Here is a 22,587-nt window from a genome sequence, read left to right on the forward strand (position 1 = left end):
GATCCTAGTTTCAGGACTAGCCTCTCGTTGGTGTCTTTGGTGATGAATATTTTACTTCTCCTCAAACTTCTTGCCACAACAGGTGAACAACTGCTAACCTGAAGCTATGCAGTCTCCAACCCACTTCTACTTTAACAATAGCAGAAGCCCCTTACATTTCTTGTCTAGCACACAGTAAACACAATGGCACTCCAGCAAATAGCTTATTTCAGCATCTAGTTACATGTGGAACTCTCTCTGGAGCTTTGGGGAATGGAGTAATGTAAGTGAATCGTGTTCAGTTACACCATAGTTATTTCCATGCCTGTTTGACGCTTAGCATGTGAGGAAAACAGTACGCTTACTCACCATAAGGGATATATGCCAAGCCTACTGACAATGAAGACAATGGCAAATGTAAGGAACAGAAGGTCACTCAGCTTTTGACACTTGCAATAGTTTGCCATTTTGGCAGCCTGTAAAAGAAAGAAATGTCTATTTACTTCTGTGAGGAAAGCTGAGTGTTCATGTATTGTGTTGTGGTGTATATGCTGTAAGACAAAGAAATAAAATATTAATGAAAATTGCTAACATTTTCATTGGGCCACCTCACAGCAACTCCTCTAAAATCAAGCAGCTGCAAAATGTCTTTTCAGAAAAAAACCCAGACATCATAAAATTGGAGTGCATCTCTCATTTCTTCCTTCCTCATACAATTTCCTTTTCAAAATTCTACAATTTCCAGATTCACAAAAATATTCTAAACCCTTTATTGAACCTCATTGTGTTTATGCTGTTCTTGTCCCCATCCTCTTTACCTACTTGCCTCTCATCTTTCCAGTATGCTCCACTTGCCTTTTCAGTATACATCCATCTTGCACCTGCCCCCATGCCCTCTGACACTCTAGTTTTTGCTATATATAAATGTTGCCTCAAATCCCCTATTATGCCCCACATACTAAATTCTTCAAAAGCATCTCATCTTCCTTTCTAGCCTATACAGAACAGTTTCTACTTCAAAGATTATATCCTTTCCCTTCACATATTTTTCAAGGTTCTCTTTCCCCCTTTATCTAACTCTTGCTTTCCGACTTGTTGCCTATGCCTCTTCATGTGTGCTTCTCTCATTGTCTTCATGTGGTCTTGTAACTACTCTTCAAACTGCTCATTAAAACACCCATTTTCCCAGAAGTTTTTGGACTCCTTCTCACTGAAGAAAACAGCATATACAAGCAAGCCAGCTTTAAGTTATCTATTCTGTTCCCACAAAGTTCATATGTGTAAGCAGTTACTTATTTTAAAACATCTGCTTCAAGGCAGGGACAGTCTTTATGCTTTCTGTGATACGTATGCAGGGTTGCTGCACAACAAAGTATGCAAAAAGCCTGATTTAGTGCTCACTTAATCACTGGGAACTCTTTCAAAGTCCCACTCTGACAGAATCAGCACCCATCTCCCATATTGAGATCCTTACTTGTACAGACTTTCCAGAGGGCTAAGAGGGAATATAATTACTGCAACTATGTATACAGAATAGTATTCTGAATTGCCTAAAAAAAATGAGAGGCACTCTTGCATTCTGTCTATTTTTTTTTGGTATGAACACACTGAACCTGAAAGTGCTCAGAAAACCCAGATGCCAAAATCAACCAGAACTTTTGGATGTTCATAGTATCAGGGTTGGAAGGGACCACAAGGATCATCTAGTTCCAACCCCCCTGCCATGGGCAGGGACACCCCATGTTACGTAAGTTCTGCAATGTTTCCACTCAAAATCTGAATATAAATTATATTCCTCACTAATAGGAAACAAGTTTGGAAGATCACAAAACATGAAAAAAGTCACCAGTGCTGCAAAGAAAACATAACCCTTTTGAATCACCCCTATATTCTAGTGGACACAAGTGAGTTTTAGAGCAGTTTGTATTCACAGCTTGGTTTAAGGCAGAGAGTACACTTTGGTGTCAACATGAAAAGCAGAAGAGTAACTAACACCTTGATTTTCAGACGACTAGAAGTTCAGGTAGGAATTATGGATGTATTTTCATGGTGGCAGTCTAAAAAAGATGGTTTCATAGGGTGTGGAGCTGATACTACTATAGCAACTTGCAGTATTATCATGCCATTTATCAAAACCAGTACAGCTGTTGGGTCATCAGTTCTTGAACAACAAATCTAAAAATCACATTGCTAAGGAGGGATTACAAAAGAAGGGAAAGCATATGTTGTTGCTGGATGGAATTTGCACACCTAAGACAATGCAACACAATTTTCAAAACTTAAAAGCCATGACTAGAATTGAGTAACACAGCTCTTCCAGATACACTTGCCAGTCTATTTAAATCCATTTATTTTATAGCACAGCTATATGCCTTATTCTGAAGTGTTCATTCCCTGCTCTCTTAGAAAGTGTGTTAGGAGATAGCTGGAACCTGACAGAATGGATTCAGGTTGAACTGTCAGTTATGTGAGGCTCATACACCAGAAGCATACCCAACTGGCAATTATTCACATCCATGCACTGTCATCAAAACTGCCACAGTGTTCATTAACTGAAGTTGAAAAGTCTTAAGGTCCCCAAACAGGTGGGATTTTAAGTGCTTCAGCAGGTTAGGTCACAGTATTTCCAACTCACAGGATGATACCCAAGACTGCATAAAAAACTTAGCAGAGATTCTGAAGTTGCTTCTCAGGAGCCTAGATTTCAGTTTAAGGTCATGTAATAGCTTCCCAGGCAAGCAAATTAGTCTAGGTTTGGTTTGTCCTGCCATGGCTAGGCTGCTTTGAGTATTCAAAATTACTTTCACTCAGAGCTAAGAGAACACCTACAAATTCCTGAAAATCCTACACTATGACACTTCTGTTCCTGCAGATACCTTAAGACCTATGGAAAAAAATTGCACCTCCAGTGTTCCTACCAATATATGCTACTTTTTGCAATGAAAATAGCCAAAGTGTTGCCTTCCAGCTTTCCAAGGGACATGGTTCATTATGAAATGGTAGGTGGAAAGACCCTAGTGGCCTCTGGAAATAGGTTCTCATTTTTCAAATACATAGTATGTAAAACAGATCAGGTGCACAACCAATCCATCATGACAAGATATTTTACCAGCTTCTTTTTCAGTTTAATTAATTTTCTTCTTCTGCATTGACTTTCTCCTCAGTGATGTCAGCAGTGTGTAATGGTCCATATTCTCTCATATGGGTCCAGGGCTGTGACCCACTACCCTAGCAGAAGAAAGTCTACTGAGAGATTCATAATGGCCCTCCCAATAAATGCTGCTCTGGACTTGCAATTCTCTTACTTACAGTTTAGAATAGCTTTAGTGTTACCAGTCAGAACAGACTGAACAAGTTGACTAGAATGATCACTAAGTGCTGTGCCCCATAGAGAAGTGTATTTGTTGAATATCTGCAAAGCATGTGAGAATACCACCAATTCATCTTTGTCTTAGCCAGCGAATTAACTGAGGAATAGAGCAAGAACATGTATCTTGTGTTTAAGATGAGGTTTTAGCTGGCCTATTACAGCTGTTGTCCAGTTGTTTTACAGTTTCACAGTCACTGGAATGATTTGGAATGAAAACCTTCAAGTACACTCCTCTAGCAGCAAGAAAAGAGGAATGAAGAAAATTTGGGTGAACCCACAGCTAGCAGAATGAATCTATGCACATTACTAAAACAGAATAATGCACTGGTGAAGATAGAATTACTTGTAACAGGAGAAATCCAGATTCTCTGTTGCTTTTTATCTCAGATAGTCATGTGCCTTCTAGGTTAAAAAAAGATTGAAAAAATAAAACCATATTTACAGGACTATCAAGACAGAAGGGCAGGATTTTGATTCTGCAATGGGTGACTCACACAGTGAAACTATATTCTTGCATAACAGGATCCTTGCAACTACTTAAAAAAATAATTTCAGATTAAATAACCATTAGGTTTGGTTTGATTCTGGTGGAGAGTTCACCAACTGACCAGTTCCAGCATCACCCAGAACTGTCTAAAAACTGATGCAAGTATAGGATAACAACATCTCTAAATTGACCCTATGGAAGTTACAGACCATCTTGACTTAAAAGAACATCATTCATCCCTTCTCTAAAGCCACATGTTTAACACTGGTATCTGGATCCAAAGGCACAGGAACCTGGAAAATCTTTGGAACCAGAGGTCAACTGACTGCCCAAACAGACACTAAAATTTTCAGCACCCTCTGCCCAGCAAAGCACAGCATAAATAAACTGTGACACCTTAAATCTTTTGGATACAGGGTTCTTGCCCACAGACCATGTCAACAACCAGGAGCTTCTATCTACCATTTTCCAGATTTTGCAACTTTGAGCTTTTGACTTTACCATGTTATATTTGAAATCTCTGCACAACCCTCCCTGGCATGCAATGCATTACCAGTCTCTGCTCTGTACAAGCAAATTATCAAGAGATAAGCAAGCCTTAAATCACAAGTACACACTGCTGCAAGTGTACTATATTTCAGCAAGGAAACACACTGTATTAATTACCATTACTGTCTTGAACTGGACTCTTGCTTAGGAAATACTTGTTCTGCACAGCAAATAGATTCTACCTACTGACATGCTAGATCTCCAAATAGTGAATACTGTATACAGACACTGATGACATTATATTATCTCACCTCTAGGACAACATCAGCCGCATCATGGAGGCATAAGGTCAAGGTTCCCACTCGTGTCAAATTGGTTACATATGAGAAGGTTATCAGGGTGACTGTTACAATGTGATGTGTAAACATGATGCCAAAATCCTAGAGCAGCAAGAAGCAAGGGAAAAACACAAAAAATAATGAAGCAAACAGTGAGATTCAGTACCCTTATACAAAAATGGATGGATGCTTTCTAAACCCAGCACTATGGTTATGTTACATAAAAATCCTGCTACATAAGTGCATTAAATACCCTGCTATATATTTCATTTAGACTGAACAAAATTATAGCTGCATGTTACCAAAATGCACAGATTTTGCTGAAAGCCAGGCATTATCTACACTTCTCAGTTCACAGTCATTTAATCAACTGAAGTAAACATTTGTGGCTAAGGTTAGTTTGAAAAGGCATATGCAGATACAAATCAAATTACACTATTTTTTACACACCAAGCAACATACAACATGCAAATTAACACACCATTCACAAGAGTTCAAGTAGCTACAAAGGAAGGAGAAACACGTTTCCACTGCACTAGGACTTATCAACAGTAACCTGTCAAGCACAACAGAGCTTCATAGAGCTAACAATCCTGGTTCCAGCTTTTTTATTTGTTTTTAATGAATTTGCTGTGTCTTCAAACTGTGACAGGGTCACAAAGTTGTCAAATGAAGCCTTCTAGTCACATCCAATCTGCTGTCTTTCAAATGTTGTAGGTTAGCTGGAGTTCAGGTCAGCAACTAAGTTATCTGGCCAGCAAGTAACTCTTACTACTGAGAACTACTGGAAGCAGATAAATGTTGAGGGGCAAGCAAAGCAGAGGGAATAACCTGTCTCCCTGGCCTAAACTCCCAGACTGATTACTGAGAGAAGAGGACCTGAAGAATTCTTGCTGGAGTTTGCTGAACTACCCACACAACTTTGAGAAAATGCTATCAAACCCTTGAAAATCACAGGCATGATCTGACTGGGGAGTTTACACCGTTTGCAAAGTTACTACCACAGCTCTCAGCAGATCTGATAACTCTCAAGCAGTGTTGTTTGAAAGTAGAGAGATCCAGGCAGTCAGAAGCAGAAACTCCTCCAGGCAGCCTGCTTGACAAGCATCCTGGGAGGTAGAATTTGGCTTTCTGGCAGCTTTTACAGGCCCGTTCTCCTGAGGTAGTCTTCTGATAAGTGGCTCACATCAGCGAAAGCAAAACTGACAGTCTCTAATCTTTAGAGACTGGTTTGCAAAGTGAGTGAGGGTATGTGTGTTAGGCAGGAAGGTGCTACAGAAAGAGCTGGTGAGCTTCCACTAACACAGAATGAATTCCAGGTATGCAGCAGCCACAGCTGCCAACTCTTTTGTCTTTCCAGTTCTGGGAAGAGTAACTGATCAGTGTCACCATCCCTCTCTTTAGGAATGCAGCAGGCACATCACAGGCACCACAGTTTACAAGGATCTGCAGTGCCACTGCCTCCCTGTACCAGCACTTGGCTTCACTGCAATGCACACCTGAAGCCTGGGGAGAAATTTGTAGCTTGAACAGTCTTACTAACTATTAGGGACAGAACCTGCTTCCAGCCTATCACTGTCACGTAATGCTATCAGGTGCTACACAGTCCTATTTCCTACACATACTTATCAATGGGCATCGCCAGTATCTCCAGTACAAAGCTGAGTGGGACAGGAAGGAAGGAAAAAAGACTGAAAATAGTGAAATGTATCCTATTTTGGTACACAGTCAACATTTCTCAGCCAGATTATTTGATGTTCAGCAGTGTGGACATACATTCAGCAGTCATACAAGACATTGCTTTAAATTCAGTTTCTAAGGGGAAGCAGGGCTACTGCATCTGGGTCATTTCAGTACCTACAAACCCACACATGGAGACCATTTCACCTTACCATAATCAAAAGGACAAAGCATCTACCTTATTCCCTGGGACTATAAGTAAGATAGAAGCATTGCCATATGGCTATACTACAGCCTATCTTGTAGCTGCTTCAGCTTCAAATGCTATGGCACTTTACTTCATTTTCCTTCTAACTGCAATTATGTGAGTACACAGGCGAGCCAAAAGGGTTAAGAAGCCGGACAGAGAATCGACTCTGCTTTTATAGTTAACACATTCATATTCTACAAATAAAAGAATTCTAGTTGCTCTTGGGAACTCTTCAAGGCATTCCTATTAATATAGATAAATCCTAAGAAGCCCTAATGCTCCTGGGCATCAGTCTCCTGCACTTCTGCATGAGTCTACTTACAGATATGCTGTCCAGGGGCCTCTAATAATGTTTCTTAAAAGAGACAGTTGTCTGACTGCCAGCTGTGAAACAGATGCTGACTGACATAGTGGAAATTGTTGGAAAAAAGTAACAGTGGTATAAATAAGAGTAGTTTTGTTATTCTTGTTTTGAATATACTGCTTGTTAAGATTTTAATACTACGTAAGGGTAATGAATACATAGAAGCTAAAGGTACAAGTCCCCATAATGTCAAGTGGTACCTGAGTCCCCAGCTTACTCAAGAACTTTCACCCAAAAAAAAAGAGCAGCTGCACAGGAACAGGACTTTTCTTTTTAAAAATGTATTCAACCTGTATGTACATTTGCAGCAGATTTATAGCCCCCCAGTTATAAATGCTGGAAGATGTTATGTGCCTGTCATGAAACTATGTGGCTAAGAATAGCAGAAAGAATCTATTCCTGACACTATCAGTGGGAAGAACACAAGGCAGACAACAGAGGAATCTAATGGATCTCAACTTGTAGACAAGCCTTCTGAAATCCAGGCATCTGCACGTTTGTTTAACTTGTCACACTCAGTGACTAAACTGCCAAATGGATATGGAGCGTTAGTGCCACTGAAGGGCAAAACGTCATCTTCATTACTCACCCCAGCTTCTGGAAACAGGCTGTGTCACAGACAAACAAGGAAAGGGAGTATCATCAGCTAAAGATCTCAACCAATAGAATTCTAATAAAGGTCTACAAAATGCACAACTTAGAATCCTTTCTTCTGGAACAAAAGAAATCAGCTCTATGACTCTTTTTTTGACTGACTGAAGCAAGATCTAGGATGCAGATTCAGCAAAATATAGCATAAATTTTCTAGAATTAAAATGGAATATTCATGAAAATCATCAGCATTTTGGGAATAAGTGAACTATCATTAAAAAAAAAAAAAAAAAAAAAGGAAAGCTAAACCCAGCTCTAGAAATTACCATACGCTTGGTATTAAAAGGTGTGAATATACAGAAAGGTCTCCTAGATCTACAAACCTGTTAAAACACTGAATAGAAATTTTACATATTCTCACAGAATCATAGGATCATTTTGATTGAAAAAGACCCTTGAGATCATTGAGTCCAACTATTACCTAATGCTACTGAACCTGGTGCTCAACTATGTTCTTTAGCACCACATCTACAGGTGTTTTAAACACCTCCAGGGTTGGTGATTCAACCACCTCCCTTGGGAGCCTATTCCAGTATTTGAAAACCCTTTCAGTGAAGAAATTTCTTCTAATATCCATTCTAAACCTTCCTTGGTGCAATTTGAAGCCATTTTCTCTTGTGCAGTCACTTGTTACTAGGGAGAAGAGACAGACACCCACCTCACTCCAACCACCTTTCAGGTAGTTTTAGAGAGCAGTGAGGTCTCCCTTTAGCCTCCTCTTCTCCAGACTAAACAACCCCAGTTCCCTCACCTGCTCCTCATAACACCTGCTCTCCAGACCCTTCATCAGCTTTGCTGCCCTTCTCTAGGCCTGCTCCAGCACCTCAACGTCTTTCTTGTAGTGAGAAGCCCAAAACTGAACACAATATTCAAGGTGTAGCCTCACTAGTTCTGAGTAAAGGAGAACAATCACTTCTCTGGTCTTGCTGGTCACATTACTTTAAGATATAGGTCAGGATGCTGTTGGCCTTCTTGGCTACCTGGGCACACTGCTGGCTAATATCCAGCTGGTTGTTGATCAATACCCCCAGGTCTTTCTCTCCCGGGCAGCTTTTCAGCCAGTCTTCCCTAAGCCTGTAGCATTGCATGGGGTTGTTGTGACCCAAGTGCAGGACCCAGCTCTTGGCCTTGCTGATCTCATGTAACTGGCCTCGACACATTGATTCAGCCTGCCTAAGGCTCCTCCGTAGAGCCTTCCTACCCTCAAGCAGATCAACACTCCTTCCCAGGTTAGTGTCATCTACAAACTTCCAGAGAGAGCACTCAATTCCCTTGTCCATATCACTGATAAAAATATTAAAGAGAACTAGCCCCATTACTGATCCCTGGGAACACCACTTGTGACCAGATATACCCACCACATTTTTTTCCAGCAAACAAAACTTCAGGTACCCAGAAAACATGTAAATAAGCCTCATGCTTTTAAAACTCAACAGGGGGTTGTGAGAGTAACAAAATTCCATGATGTAATTTTTTTTTTCCTTCTCTGGTTTTACAGAAGATGAGTATGGGAAACTGGACAGAGACAATAAAAACCCCAATCACTCTCGGTTGCAGTCTTCTAACATTCAACTCTTCAAGGGCAGAATATCATTACATCAACACAGTGATATTTATGATGCAAACAACATGCTGTCATATAACTGCAATAGCTGATCTACTCAGTTTGCTGCCTTAATGCCAATAGTTTGTGCAACAGCCTAAGTAGTTTGTTCACACCACTTCAGCCAGACAAAAATAATCTGCTGGAATTTATAACACCTAAATGAAGAAAAATTGGTATTTGAAAGTCAGCAAACCTATCTGAAGTAATATTTAAGTCATGAATTTGCTATCAGAAAGAAAAAAATGGAGATGGAATACAGCAAGTCCATTTCTCTTGAGGTACAACAAGCATCAAGACCAGTGCTGGAGTTAGGTCAGTGCTGAGTGCTGATGCTTTCAGAAGACCTACCACACATCACCCTGAGAGAAACCCAGATAGATAAATGCAGATGATTGAATTCCTGAAGTGGTTGAGGCTGCAGAGGTACTTTTGATCACTCCACTTTACAACACAACCACCACTGAATTTCAAGTATCTAAAATTATAACTGAGCGTTAGATACAAGTGTTCCTTTCACAGTGACATGAAAATATTAACAGGTTTCTTATGCTGAGAACTGTTAACATCTTCTCTGTATCAGCTGTCATGAAGTATTGCAACAGCATCTGACATCAGTTGGCAAATTTCCTGCTTCTTCCAGTTAGAGGGCCTTATCTCATATGGGCACTGCTTCACACACTGCGTATTTGGTATGTTAATAGGTTTCCATAGTTTTTAAACTAAAACTGCTCTTTAAAAGATAACTGTTATGGTGCTGCAACAGCTGGTGTCTCTGTCAAGCTTGTACTACTTTCTTCTCAACTACTGTAAGCTTCCAGTGCTAACATTTGCAAACTCATGAGTTTCCTTGACAGCTTGCGCTCGCCCCTGGCCACAGAAGAGTTTCACAAGAGTGTGACACCAGCCCAGGGATATATTTCTCCAGTCTGATCTTCCTAGATATCAATTTCACTTAAACTACAAAAAGAAGTTTCCAAACTGGTCAGTGACCTAATATGTTATTTATCTCCACTGCTTCCTGCAGGGTGCTTATAATGAAAAGCTTTTGCCTTGCTGTCACTGCACTGCAGATATTGTGCTCCTGTTCTCTGATGGACACTGGATGTTCTCAGACACAGCAGATGCGTGAGACACTGCTTGGATCTGGTGCTCTACGTTCAAGCATTGTAAATCTGTGGCCATTACTAATCCACTTCCCTGCCTCCCTCTCGCAATATATTTTCACAGTAGCCTGCTGCAAAGTCTTCCTGGTAACAAGTCATTTTTATATAACTGATAAACATACTTGCAAAAGATCATTTACTTGCACCTGTACTATCAAAGGGATCAAGCTTTAGTTTTACGCTCAGCTCACCATTTGGTACAAACTCTCCAAGTCATGAAGATAAAAGCTATACCATTTGCTCATGAGATGTATTAAATGAGAATGGTATTATTGGTCCTCCCAATGGCCCTTTTCAGAAGTGTACTTCAGCACTGAACCTAGATGCTGTTCAATTATTTTTCCCACAAGCAAATCAACTCATCAGGAATCAATCAAACACTCTTTAAAGATGTATTGTACTGCTGTAATTGCAATGCTGTTACATCTTCCTCTCCCTCAAGAGGTACACAAAGATAATGAAATACAGCCAACGGCACAGTGCAGAGGACTAAATATGAATGTAAGGGAACTGATTAGACACAATACTTGTCTGCAGCAATAATTTGAACAATTGTGTAACGCTGCTGCAGACCTTCAGTTTTGTCAAGTGTCTCTTCAGTATTCCTGGCACCTGCAGCCTATGTATGCTGGTCAATATTACTCTTGATTTAAATTAATCTCTACTATTATACAGCTCCTTTCAGCACTGGTTTTCTGCATCATGTTTTTTGAAACAGTGAAGTTGTACTTACTTGAAGTTCATGATTAACAGTGTGTTTAGCATCTACAGCCAATGAAAGCAAGGGATTTACATGTATTCGTCCTAAAATTTTACCCTCCAATACAGATTTAAAATTTGTAGATGCTTTCTGGAGATACCTACTTCTGGGAAAATCTGGAAATTCAGAGAGATGTTTTTCCAGATATACAGCTCTGATACATGACATTCAGGAATACACTGTGGTTCCAAATTACAGTTAAAATTATTCAAGACATACTGGATCCTTCATTTGCTCTTTTCAGAGCTCCTGATAAAATTCTAGAAAGCAGGTATTTTTCCATTGGCATAACCTACAATTGTTTAATTGACAGCAGAAGGAGGCACATCAAAGTATTACAAAATCCTTCCAAATGTTTTAAACAAATTATTTTGTGACGTTAAAAAGCTCTGGAAGAATAACTCAATGGACTAGGACAACAGTCCTGCCTGTTCTACTGTGGGCTAGCACTTTGCTTGGAGGAGACAACTTGGATGAAGGAATATGGAAGAGGCTGTGACTGATTCTGGAAAAATGTTTTTTATCTGGGCAGAGTACTACTTTCTTGAGTCCCTTAATAGCAACGATCAGCTACTGGAAATTTTGTAACCATAAAGGCACGACTATCTGTATCATCACTTTTGCAAGACCATGGAGAACAGGGCAGGTGCCTAAGGACTGGAAGAGTCCCAGTGTCATTCTGGTCTTCAAAAACGGCAAGACGGGAGACCCAGGAAAATACAGACCTGTCAGCCTCACCTCTATCCCTGGAAAGGTGATGGAGCAGCTCATTCTGGAGGCCATGTCTTACCATATGAAGGAAAAGAGGGTTATCAAGAGTAGCCAGCATGGATTCACTAAGGGGAAATCTTGTTTAATCTGATTAATTTGATAGCCTTCTACAAAGGCATGGCCAAATGGAAAAATGAAGAGAGAGCAGTGGGTATCACCTATCTTGACTTCAGCAAGAGTTTTGATACAGTCTCCCATAACATCCTCATAGGCAGACTCAAGAGAAGTGGGTTAGATGACTGGACCATGAGGTGGGTTGGTAACTGGCTCAACAATAGAGTTCAGAGGGTTATGATCAGTGGCACAGAGTCCAGTTGGAAACTTGTGGCCACTGGTGTTCCCCAGGGATCAGTACTAAGTCGGGTTTTATTCAATATCAAATATTGCACCAGTACAGGTTAGGAGGTGATCTGCTACAGAGCAGCCCCATGGAGAAGGACCTGGGAGTTCTGGTGGACAAAAAGTTATCCATGGGAAAGCAATGTGCCCTTGTGGCCAAGAGGGCCAGTGGTATCCTGGGGTGCATTAAGAAGAGTGTGTTCAGCAGACTGAGAGAGGTTCTCCTCCCTCTCTACTCTGCCCTATTGAGGTCCCACCTGGAATATTGCATTCAGTTCTGGGCTCAAGAGGGTTCAAGAGGAACAGGGATCTATTTGAGAGAGTCCAGTGGAGGGCTACAAGGATGATGAATGGACTGGAGCACATGCCTTATAAGGAAAGGCTGAGGGATGTGGGTCTTTTTAGTCTGGAGAAGACAAGACATAAATATATGAGGGCTGGGTGTCAAGAAGGGCCAGCTTCTTCACATTCATACCCTCTGATAGAACAAGGGGCAATGGATGTAAACCAGAGCACAGGAAGCTCCACCTCAGTATGATGAAGAATTTATTTACTGTAAGGGACACAGAGAGGCTGTAGAGTCTCCTTCTCTGGAGACATCTGGATGTGTTCCTGTGCGACCTGTGCTAGATGATATGGTACTACTCTGGTAGGGCGGTTGGACTCAAAGATCTCCAGAGGTCCCTTCCAACTGCTATATCCTGTGATCAGTGACCTGGATGAGGGTATTGAGTGTACCTTCAACAAGTTTGCTGATGATACAAACTGGGGGTGGGGTGGCTGACTCCCTTTCAGGCTGTGCTACCATCCAATGAAATCTGGACAGGCTGGAGAGATGGGCAAAGGCAAACCTCATGAAGTTCAATAAGGACAGGTGCAGAGTCCTGCATCTGGGGAGGAGAAACACTTGGTACCAGTACAGTCTAGGAATTGTCCTGATGGAAAGCATCTCCGGGGAGAAAGGCCTTGGACTCCTAGTAGACAACAAGTTATCCATGGGACAGCAATGTACCCTTATGGCCAAGAGGGCCAATGGCAGCCCGGGGTGAAGCAAGAAAACTGTGTCCAGCAGGTCTAAGGAGGTTCACTTCCCCCTCTACTCTGCCCTGATGAGGCCACACCTGGAATATTGTGTCCAGTTTTGGGCTCCCCAATTCAAGAGAGACAGGGATCTGCCAGATAGAGTCCAATAGAGAGCCATCAGAATGATTGAGAGACTTGAATATCTCTCCTATGAAGAAAGACTGAGAGAACTGAACCTGTTTAGTCTTGAGAAGGCTGAGAGGGGATCTTATCAACATTTATAAATATCTGAGAGGTAGGTGTCAAGATTAAGGTGCCAGTCTCTTTTTGGTGGTGTCCAGTGATGGGACAAGGAACAATGGGTACAAGCCAGAACACAGAAGGTTCCACCTCAAAATGAAGACACACTTCTTTACAGTGACAGAGCACTGGAACAGGTTGCTGTGGTGGGTTGAAAAATTCTCCCCCCAACATTAAATGCCAGACCAGCTCAGTTGGAAGCAAATGAGAGCTGCATTTACAAGCAAAACTACAATCTACAATGAAATGCAATTAATATGTACAAAACACACAGTATTTACAATATTTACAGGTATTTACAGCTAATAAACAGCACAAGGACTTCCCTGGCCAAAGAGCAGAGGGGCTGCAACAGCTTCTCCCTTCCCTACCTCCTCCCCTACCCCGCTATACAGAAAAGGGACAAGAGACAGCGCAGAGAAGTTATTGTTAATACCAGTCACAACAAAAGTGATGCAGCCAAGGTCAGTAAAGCCAGAAGAAGAAGCAAAAAGAGAGAGATTATTTACCAAATCAATTCTTATGGTAGATACCTCTCCAATAGGATTGTTTAGAACTATCATTATTTTCCTTTTTACACCCAATAATGATTTATTTACATTTTAACACTTTTCTGTTCAAGATCTGTGAAAAATTTTTAAAGGCATAGCCTAAAACTGTCACAGCTGCCATGAGAGGTTATGGAGTTCCCTTCTCTGGAGGCTTTCAAAACCTGCCTGGATGCATTCCTGTGCAGCTTGCCCTAGGTGATCCTCCTTTGGCAGGAGTGTTGGACTTGATGATCTCTCCAGGTCCCATCCAACCCCTAATATTCTGTGATTTTTATTATTAAATGTATCCCTTTTTTTCACCATCCCTCTGCAGACTGAATTCAACTCTCTCATAGATCCTACCAGAGTGATACTGTGAATTTATGAGGCAGCCTGGCTCTATCATTGACATGTCATTGTTTAACTCTTCGAAGAAACACTGCATCTACTGCTCAATTCCACTCAAGTCACTGTATGAGAGTAGAAGATTTTTTTGGCACGTGCTTGAAAAATGTGATTACCTCAGGCTTTTCTTCCCATGTGCAACCCCCCACATCACAGTAAAAAAAGAACAGAGTAAGACAAGCACATCAACACCAGTTTCTCAGTGATAAATACCTTCAAGAGGTGGTGACTAGACAGAACTGACTTTCAAGTTCACTTCACAGATAATAGAACTATTTCTCAAATCAAGACATATATGTGCTTATGGCTTCTGATGTTTTTAGTCTTTTAGTGTTCTTACCTTTCTTTTGATGTCAATGAATTGAGAAAACATTAAGGACCAGTAGAATGACAATTCAACTATGTAGTAGTAATGAAGGTCAGGCATCAGTGGCTGAAAGATGGAGATAGAAAAGGTTAATAGAGTCTGACATTACAGGCAGCTAAAGTCTACAGGAAACATGTTGAATCACACAGGGATTACTGAATTATACATAAGCATCCTATGTTAACAAAAAAGGTGATGGCTGCCTCTTTCAAACTTAGATGGCTCTGGAAAAATAACACTCCCCAACATACCTTTCTCTTACGTCACATAATGTCAAAAAATTATGATGTTGTCTGTTGGGAACCTGGAACAAACTAAATTCTGAATACTCCAAAGCCTGTTTAAAAAAATTACTTAAAACATCATTCTGTACGTTGGTAATGTGGGTGTAAAGCACAGCAAAAGAAACAGTGCTAGAGCAGATCAGAGAAAAGTAATGCTAGTGTATAATCTCCTGTCCTCACGACAAAAAGGTTGTGAGCTTTAAACAAGGTTCTTTCTGACATAAAAGCCTACTTTTAAAAAAGGTAACTATTTTCAGAGAACATATTAACACTTAGACAGACAAAAATAAATAACTTCTATGGGACTATTCTGTGCTTATGGGTAAGTGGTCATCCTCTACAGTAACTCTGGGTCAACTTTTGCAATGCTGTGTTGAGTAACATACAAAGGACTTGTAGCAAACAAGAAATTAGAAACTTTCAGTATCCTCAGAGTTCTGTAAAAAATGCCCATTCTACCAGCACTGCAGATATTGCTTTCATGGTAAGATTTCCAAGATCTGTTTTCAGAACCTGTGCTTCATTTCAAAACAAGTGTGACAGCTAAATTAATCTTTGCCATCTTGAACTCCAACAGGATAGGGAGCATCTAGCCATGTTCTGAAATGCTGAGTAGCCCATTCACACTAACATATTGACACAAAGCACTATAATAAACTCAGAGCTCTGTGAGGTGTCATGTTTGGTTATAGGCAGTACTGTGACTTTTACCTGATATGGATACCCGTTCCAGCACTGTCTGGTATTCCAGAGCCAAGGCGTCTGAGAGAGAGAGAAAAAAAAAAAAAACAAAAGGTCTGCACACACCATTTTGGGCAATGTAAGTGTACATGGTTAATACAAGTGAAGAAAAAAAATACAGCTTCCTGTTCACAAAGATTTTTGGTTGGTGTATCATGCCCTTTAATTCTGCAGCAGTGCAGGCTGAACGTAATCAGCTTGTGCTCAGGTGGTCAGACCCCACATTACCTTCTCAAGAGCACAGGAAATCTTAGCCTTAGGTTGCTCAAATATTTTAAAGAATGCTCTTTGCATATGCTACTTCATATAAGTATCCTGGCATACAGGATCCATCCTTCATCCCAGCCACATCAGCTCAAGATACCAAAATCAAACCTTTTGATTTCCTGACTAAACACACAACTGCCCAGAGATCTTGCTTTTGTAAGATAAAATTGTCTTATACCCTAAGGCTTCATGAAAGGTGCCAGAGACAAATTTATTGTAGTGTGTATCTACAGACTGTTGCATTGCAAAAAGCTGAGCAAACTCAAAGACTTGGGAACTTGTGGCTCTGTTATGCTTCCCATTTCTTTGCTGTCTGCACAAGATGTACGTGATTATTTCTCTTTGAATGCCATAGAGAGCATTTGAAATCTTTTCTTGCAAGCAGGGTGTTTCTGTCAGAAGTCTTTAGCTTTTACTTCCTTTCCTGTGCAAAGCGAGATAGAAAACAGCATATTGGCAAGCTCTTCACCCAACATATTCAACTATTAAGAATGTGAGTAATAAGAACATGACTAAATCAACAGCTACCAAGCAGCCACACTTCCCTTTTTGTGCACAAGCAGAATGACACCTTTCATATATGCATGTCTTGCAAAGCACAGCAGCGTTTCAGGTTCTGGATGAATCTGGACTTAGAGAAGTATGTCTACAGTACAAGTACCAACCCAGTGTGTATCTCATTAGAAATAAGAAAGAAAAACGTGCAACTCTTTTACATAACCTTAACTGCTCTACATCCAAGTATAAAGGGGCAGAACGTCACTAGTAAATCTCATGGATTAGGGCACAAATACCCTTAGAGCATTCAATACTTCCACTTGATTACGTTTTCAAACACATGATGAGACAGCATTTTCTTACATTCACCATCAGGTGGAGCAGCTCAGCCCAGGCAAAGCATAGTAATAAACTCCTGCAAAATGCAATGGGTTAGCATCAAATCAAATCAAATAAACACTAAGCAGAATGTTAAAGCCCAAGGCTGAGAATCAGGTTAGGTAGGAAGCATTTGCAACAAACTGGGTGGGAGTGTTGATCTGCTCGAAGGGAGGAAGGCTCCTCAATGCTAACTATATGAGGTTGAACAAAGCCAAGTGCTGGGTCCTGCACTTGGGTCACACCAACCCCGTGCAATGCTACAGGCTTGGGGAAGAGTGGCTTCAAAGCTGCCTGACAGAAGAGGGGTGCTGGTTGGTAGATGGCTGGAAATGAGCCAGCTGTGTGCTCAGGGGGCCAAGAAGGCAAACAGCACCCTGGCCTGTATTAGGAATAGTGTGGCAAATGGAAGTAGGGAAGTGATAGCGCCCCTGAAATATTTCTGTCTGACAGTTGTCTAAATTAGATCCATCCAAATATTGTAGAATAATTTATACTTTTAGCCAGGTTTGAAAAGCTGTATCTGTCTTCCATATCAGATTCAACAAGAAACAAAGAGAGATGCTTCTTACCCTATTATTTTACTACCTAAATTACAAGTGCTAGGAAAAAAATGTAAATTTTTCTCTTTGAAATATGACATCCCCAGATTTCATCAGAGATACCTGCTATAGAAGCTGCAGATACAGGGGTTTATGTGCAATTAAAATGCTGAACGCTAAATAAAATAGGCCTCACTGGAGGAACCTGTAACCGCAAAGCCTGAAATGCTACTACAAACTGACAATCTAATATATGCATCAAGCCTCAAAGACCAACACATTACAGAACACATGTCTCTTCTGAGCCACATGAGACTCACAAAAATCACACTGCTGTCTCAAACTAAATGCTTCTGAGTAGCTGCTCAGAAACCTAATAGATCCTACATGGGTAACCATGTCTAAGACAGTAGGGCACCCACACCACCTTCACAAGTCCAAGTGCCGGGTGCTGCACTTTGGCCACAGCAACCCCATGCAGAGCTACAGGCTGGGGTCGGAGCAGCTGGAAAGCTCCCAAACAGAGAGGGACCTGGGGGTACTGATCGACAGCTGCCTAAGCATGAGCCAGCAGTGTGCACAGGTGGCCAAGGAGGCCAATGGTATCCTGGCCTGCATTAAGAATAGTGTGGCCAGCAGGAGCAGGGAAGTCATTGGTTAGGCCGCACCTTGAGTACTGTGTCCAGTTCTGGGCCCCTCAGTTTAAGAAGGACATCCAAACACTTGAACGTGTCCAGAGAAGGGCAACAAGGCTGGGGAGAGGCCTTGAGCACAAGCCCTATGAGGACAGGCCTGGAGAAGAGGAGGCTCAGGGGTGACCTCATTGCCCTCTACAACTACCTGAAAGGTGGTTGTAGCCAGGAAGGGGTTGGCCTCTTCTCCCAGGCAACCAGCACCAGAACAAGGGGACACAGTCTCAAGCTGCGCCAGGGGAGGTTTAGACTCGAGGTGAGGAGAAAGTTCTTCACCGAGCGAGTCGTTTGTCATTGGAATGGGCTGCCCGGGGAGGTGGTGGAGTCACCGTCCCTGGAGGTGTTCAAGAGGGGATTGGATGTGGCACTTAGTGCCATGGTCTAGTCATGAGGTCTGTGGTGACAGGTTGGACTCGATGATCCTCGAGGTCTCTTCCAACCTTAGTTATACTGTGATACTTATCCTTCTTTGCTCCCCCGTCTCCCCTCTCTTTGACTTGTCTTGGCATCTCTCAGTTGATTCTAACAGCTGTACCAGCAAGGGACTTTGGTTATTCTTTGCCTGGAGGGTTTTAGGGAAGTGGTAGAGAAAGAGCTTGGCTTAAGCACAGTCTTACCCTCTGATCTGCACAGTGAACACAGTCTTAGATCAAACCTAACTTCTCCATAAAGACCATGGCTATAGTCGGAACAAGAAGCATCTTTAGATGCATCTTTATATGTGGGATACTCTATGCAGGCTTCAGCAGGAAGGAGAAAATTCTAAAAAAGGCCACCCAGTCTGCACTGTAACACCTACACACACTGCTGAAGGGTGCATTAATCAGGGCATTCTCAGGGTTTAGCTGAATCCTGCATCTGCACACAGGTTCTGTCTGTGAACTTCTTCACACCAGGCAAGCTCACTATAGAGCAGATCCCATCTCTTCCTGAAAAGTCCCATGATGGGTGGAAAGGTCAGTGATGTGGCTTTGCAACACATCCTTTTTTAGTCAACATAAAGGTGTGCTACAGTTTCCATAAGCATGTTGAATACCCAAATTTCCATTTTATGGGTATATATCTCTGAAGAAGAGAGGAATCTAAGGGGACTGGAGAAGAGGGGAAATGTAAAGATCCTGGTAACAGAAAGGTTATCTGTAAGATGGAAACAGAATAATAAAACTTCAGTACCAATCATGTCAGGCATAAAGCTCCAGTTCTAAAATGCTGACACCCTCCCTTACAGCACAGAAGGGAGTTTGGATGTAAACTTAAGCTTTACTACATTTTGGTGCAGTGGTTAATCAGCGCAGTATCAATGTCAGAGACGGATGACAAATAGCTGTTGAATCTACTGTCACTAACAGTACTAAGGAACAAATCTCTATTATTTTTGTTTCCTTACAGCAATATCTGTCAAAAGCTCCATCAAGTCTCTCTCCAACTCTTGTGATTAAAGGGAGTAATTTTAAAGAACTCCTTCAGAAATACAACTTCTCTTGAGACAAAGGAATGACTGGGGATTTGGGGGGAAAAAACCCCAAACAACCCAACAAATTATCTAGGATGCATGAATGCTTAACCAGAAGCTCTGGGTTGCTTTGCATCCACTGTTCCATTCACTTATCCTTAGAGAAAGCTTCTAATTGAGCCCTGGCTTTCAGATGCCCCAAAGCAATGAAAATCTTTGTTGTCTTGCTCAAAGTACTGCAAGTACGTAGCATATGAAAAGGTCAGTTTTGATAATAACTGGAGGGAAAAAAGAGTAGTGCAACAAAACCTCTTCCATTTGTGCTCAGTGCCCCAGACAGCTGACTTGGTTGGAAGGTGGTTTTGTATGTATTTTAGCAGGCAGACAATACATGGAATTCATGAAGCACTGTTTTACATTGACAAAGTACATTTTGGTTCATCACACAATAATAATAATTAAGAGTACTCTTCTCTCATCCATATGTACCCAGTAGAACCCATCAAGTATAGGAAACACACAAAGGCCACAGGCTAGGTTCTCAAAGAGGTGGTCAAGAGCCATACATGTCACAAGCAAGTACTTTCCCGTACTGTCAGCAAGTCAGCCACCAGATGTAGGTGTTATCAAACATCTCATGGGTATAAATGAATTCCACACACAATCTACAGAATCAGTTTGAATCTGTAAATATAAACATGTAAATTTATGTAAATTTGCCCAATAACTGCTTTTGGGCAGCTAAAGTTACTTCCACAGCTCATCATATTGCAAGCTGTTTTATCAGCAACTGAGTTATTTTTCTTTGCACACAGCAAAAATGAAAATCCCAAAATGCAAGTTGCACCCCCAAGCACTGGTGTTACTTTGTCCTTGGAAGTGTGAGCCTACAGACAAATAGGAGATGTGCAAAAAATTCATACCACGTTGCTGGCATTCATTTATCCTTTTTGTCCATGAACTGAAGTTTAAAGATACTGAAGAAACACTTCCAGGAGTATGTCATCATTATGCGCCATGGCAGCAAACCCCAGCTCTCTGCAGAGCAGTTTGTGCCACAGCAGTTTGGAGTACTAGAAAGAGCTGTTACACACCTGATTTACTCCTGACCACATGAGCACGTTGTACCTTCAGATAAGTACAAAAAATCTCCTGACTTTTCCAATACAATCTGCCTAGTGTTTTTATCACAATACAGTATCCAAAAATACAGGACCATCATGACAGAATCCCCATGTCTCACAAAAGCCTATGTATGATAAAAAAATAATTTCAAACCAAAATGAGACACCCTATAAAAAACCAAAAAAGTAAGCTGCTTTTGAAATTAGAAAAAACCCCAGCACAATACAGAAATCTTGAGCATTTGCTGTGTACATGGCTCACAACACTGCAATCTCAAAAAGCCCAAGATTTTATCTGGCTTGGTTCATATATACTTGGATGGAGCTTTACATCATTTGTTTCAAGCAGCTACAAGCAACACTGAGTGGAACAGAAATTAGCACTACTAATTAAAGTCAAGATAATACATAGTTTTGGCAAAGTTCTATCCACTTCATTTATTTTGGGCTGATACAGGCAAAGATGTCTCTTGGCATTCATATCTCTACTTTCATCAAGCTAGAGCAGGTCCTTGCTCTTCACAGAAACAAGTGGGCCAGAAGAGAGGCCAGAAGATTTCCCCTTTATTAAGCTCCTCAATGCTGTGTGCAATTTGCTCTTACCCTGAGACCAACAGTTGTTCTGGGGTGTTGGGTTGTGGAGTTTTTTGCATATAGCCTCGTAAGTTCTCAAATTAAATGTATCTCATTGTTCACACACACCCTCCCCCCCCAATTATGGCTAGAGATTACAGCATTTTTTTTTTCACTATATTAATAAGTATTCCTTTTGCACATCACTTGGTTGAATAAGCACTCACTTAGATGGGAATTACTTTATTTGCTTATCCTCTTTTTCTCTCTAACACCTGCATCCTCTTGGCATGGTATGCTGAATGGCTACTGATGTTAGAGAAAAAGTCAGATTACCAGGCAGCACAAAAAGCATCCTTCTGAAGGTTCCCATGCCAGGGCCATTATGTTCTATGTAAAAATGAGTCCACCCATTTACAGTAAAATCAGGCAATTTTTCAACAAATTAATACCTTAAATGCAAATTCCACCCAATTACTAGACTGGACATTAGTTAAAACTTCTTTAATGAGAGAGTGATGAGGCAGTGGAACAGGCTGCCCATGGAGATGGTGGAGTCACCATCTCTGGAGGTGTTCAAGAAGTGTGTAAATGTGGCACTTCAGGACATAGTTTAGTGGTCATGGTAGTTGGGTTATGGTTGCACTCAATGATCTTAAAGGTTGCTCCCAGCCTTAGTAATTCTATGATTCTAGGATTTCATTAGGATCAAAGAATGATAACAACATCCCTTGCTATTTTTGTATTTCTTTTGCTGCCTCTTACAGGTTTATCATAATGAAGTCTCACTGATTTACAAAATACATCCATTTTCTACTGGCCATCTGTGACAGAAATTGAGGGCACAACCTTGGCATTATTTGATGCCAACACCACTGGCTGGTACTGTTTACTACAGGCTGAACAGCAGAATAAACTGACTCTGCAAGCATGTCCTGAAAGCACAAAAGCCTCAAAAAATGCTCTGAAACAGACAATGGGGCAGGAGCCAGGAGGTCTGTTTTTTCAGGAGATTGTGCACATTGTCCCGGTTTGTCTGAACATGCCCTGGGGTGTAAGTGGACCAGGCGTGTGTGCCTTTGGCCTTGTTTGGAGAAAACTCGTTCTATAAGTTAAAGTATCAGGTTTCTATCTCTTAATCTTTGTTGTCACTGGCCATCATT

At 41.2% G+C, this 22,587-nt stretch overlaps 1 protein-coding gene across 2 annotated transcripts in view; it reads right to left on the reverse strand.

The window, feature by feature from the left end:
* The window catches only part of CERS6 (ceramide synthase 6), a 128,113-nt gene that overhangs the window by 27,026 nt on the left and 78,500 nt on the right, over positions 1-22,587 (reverse strand). For both annotated transcript variants that reach the window (XM_068138691.1, XM_068138692.1), the window contains exons 5-8: positions 15,868-15,918; positions 14,846-14,938; positions 4,637-4,765; positions 349-455 (exon numbers count right to left, since the gene is read on the reverse strand). In XM_068138691.1, coding sequence (XP_067994792.1) covers positions 349-455; positions 4,637-4,765; positions 14,846-14,938; positions 15,868-15,918 — 380 coding nt within the window. The remainder of the gene's footprint in view (positions 1-348; positions 456-4,636; positions 4,766-14,845; positions 14,939-15,867; positions 15,919-22,587) is intronic.

This window comes from Melanerpes formicivorus, unplaced genomic scaffold (genome assembly GCF_026170545.1).
Source record: "Melanerpes formicivorus ecotype bairdi unplaced genomic scaffold, bMelFor1.0.p_v2 SCAF_5, whole genome shotgun sequence".
In the NCBI taxonomy this organism is placed as follows: Eukaryota; Metazoa; Chordata; class Aves; order Piciformes; family Picidae; genus Melanerpes; species Melanerpes formicivorus.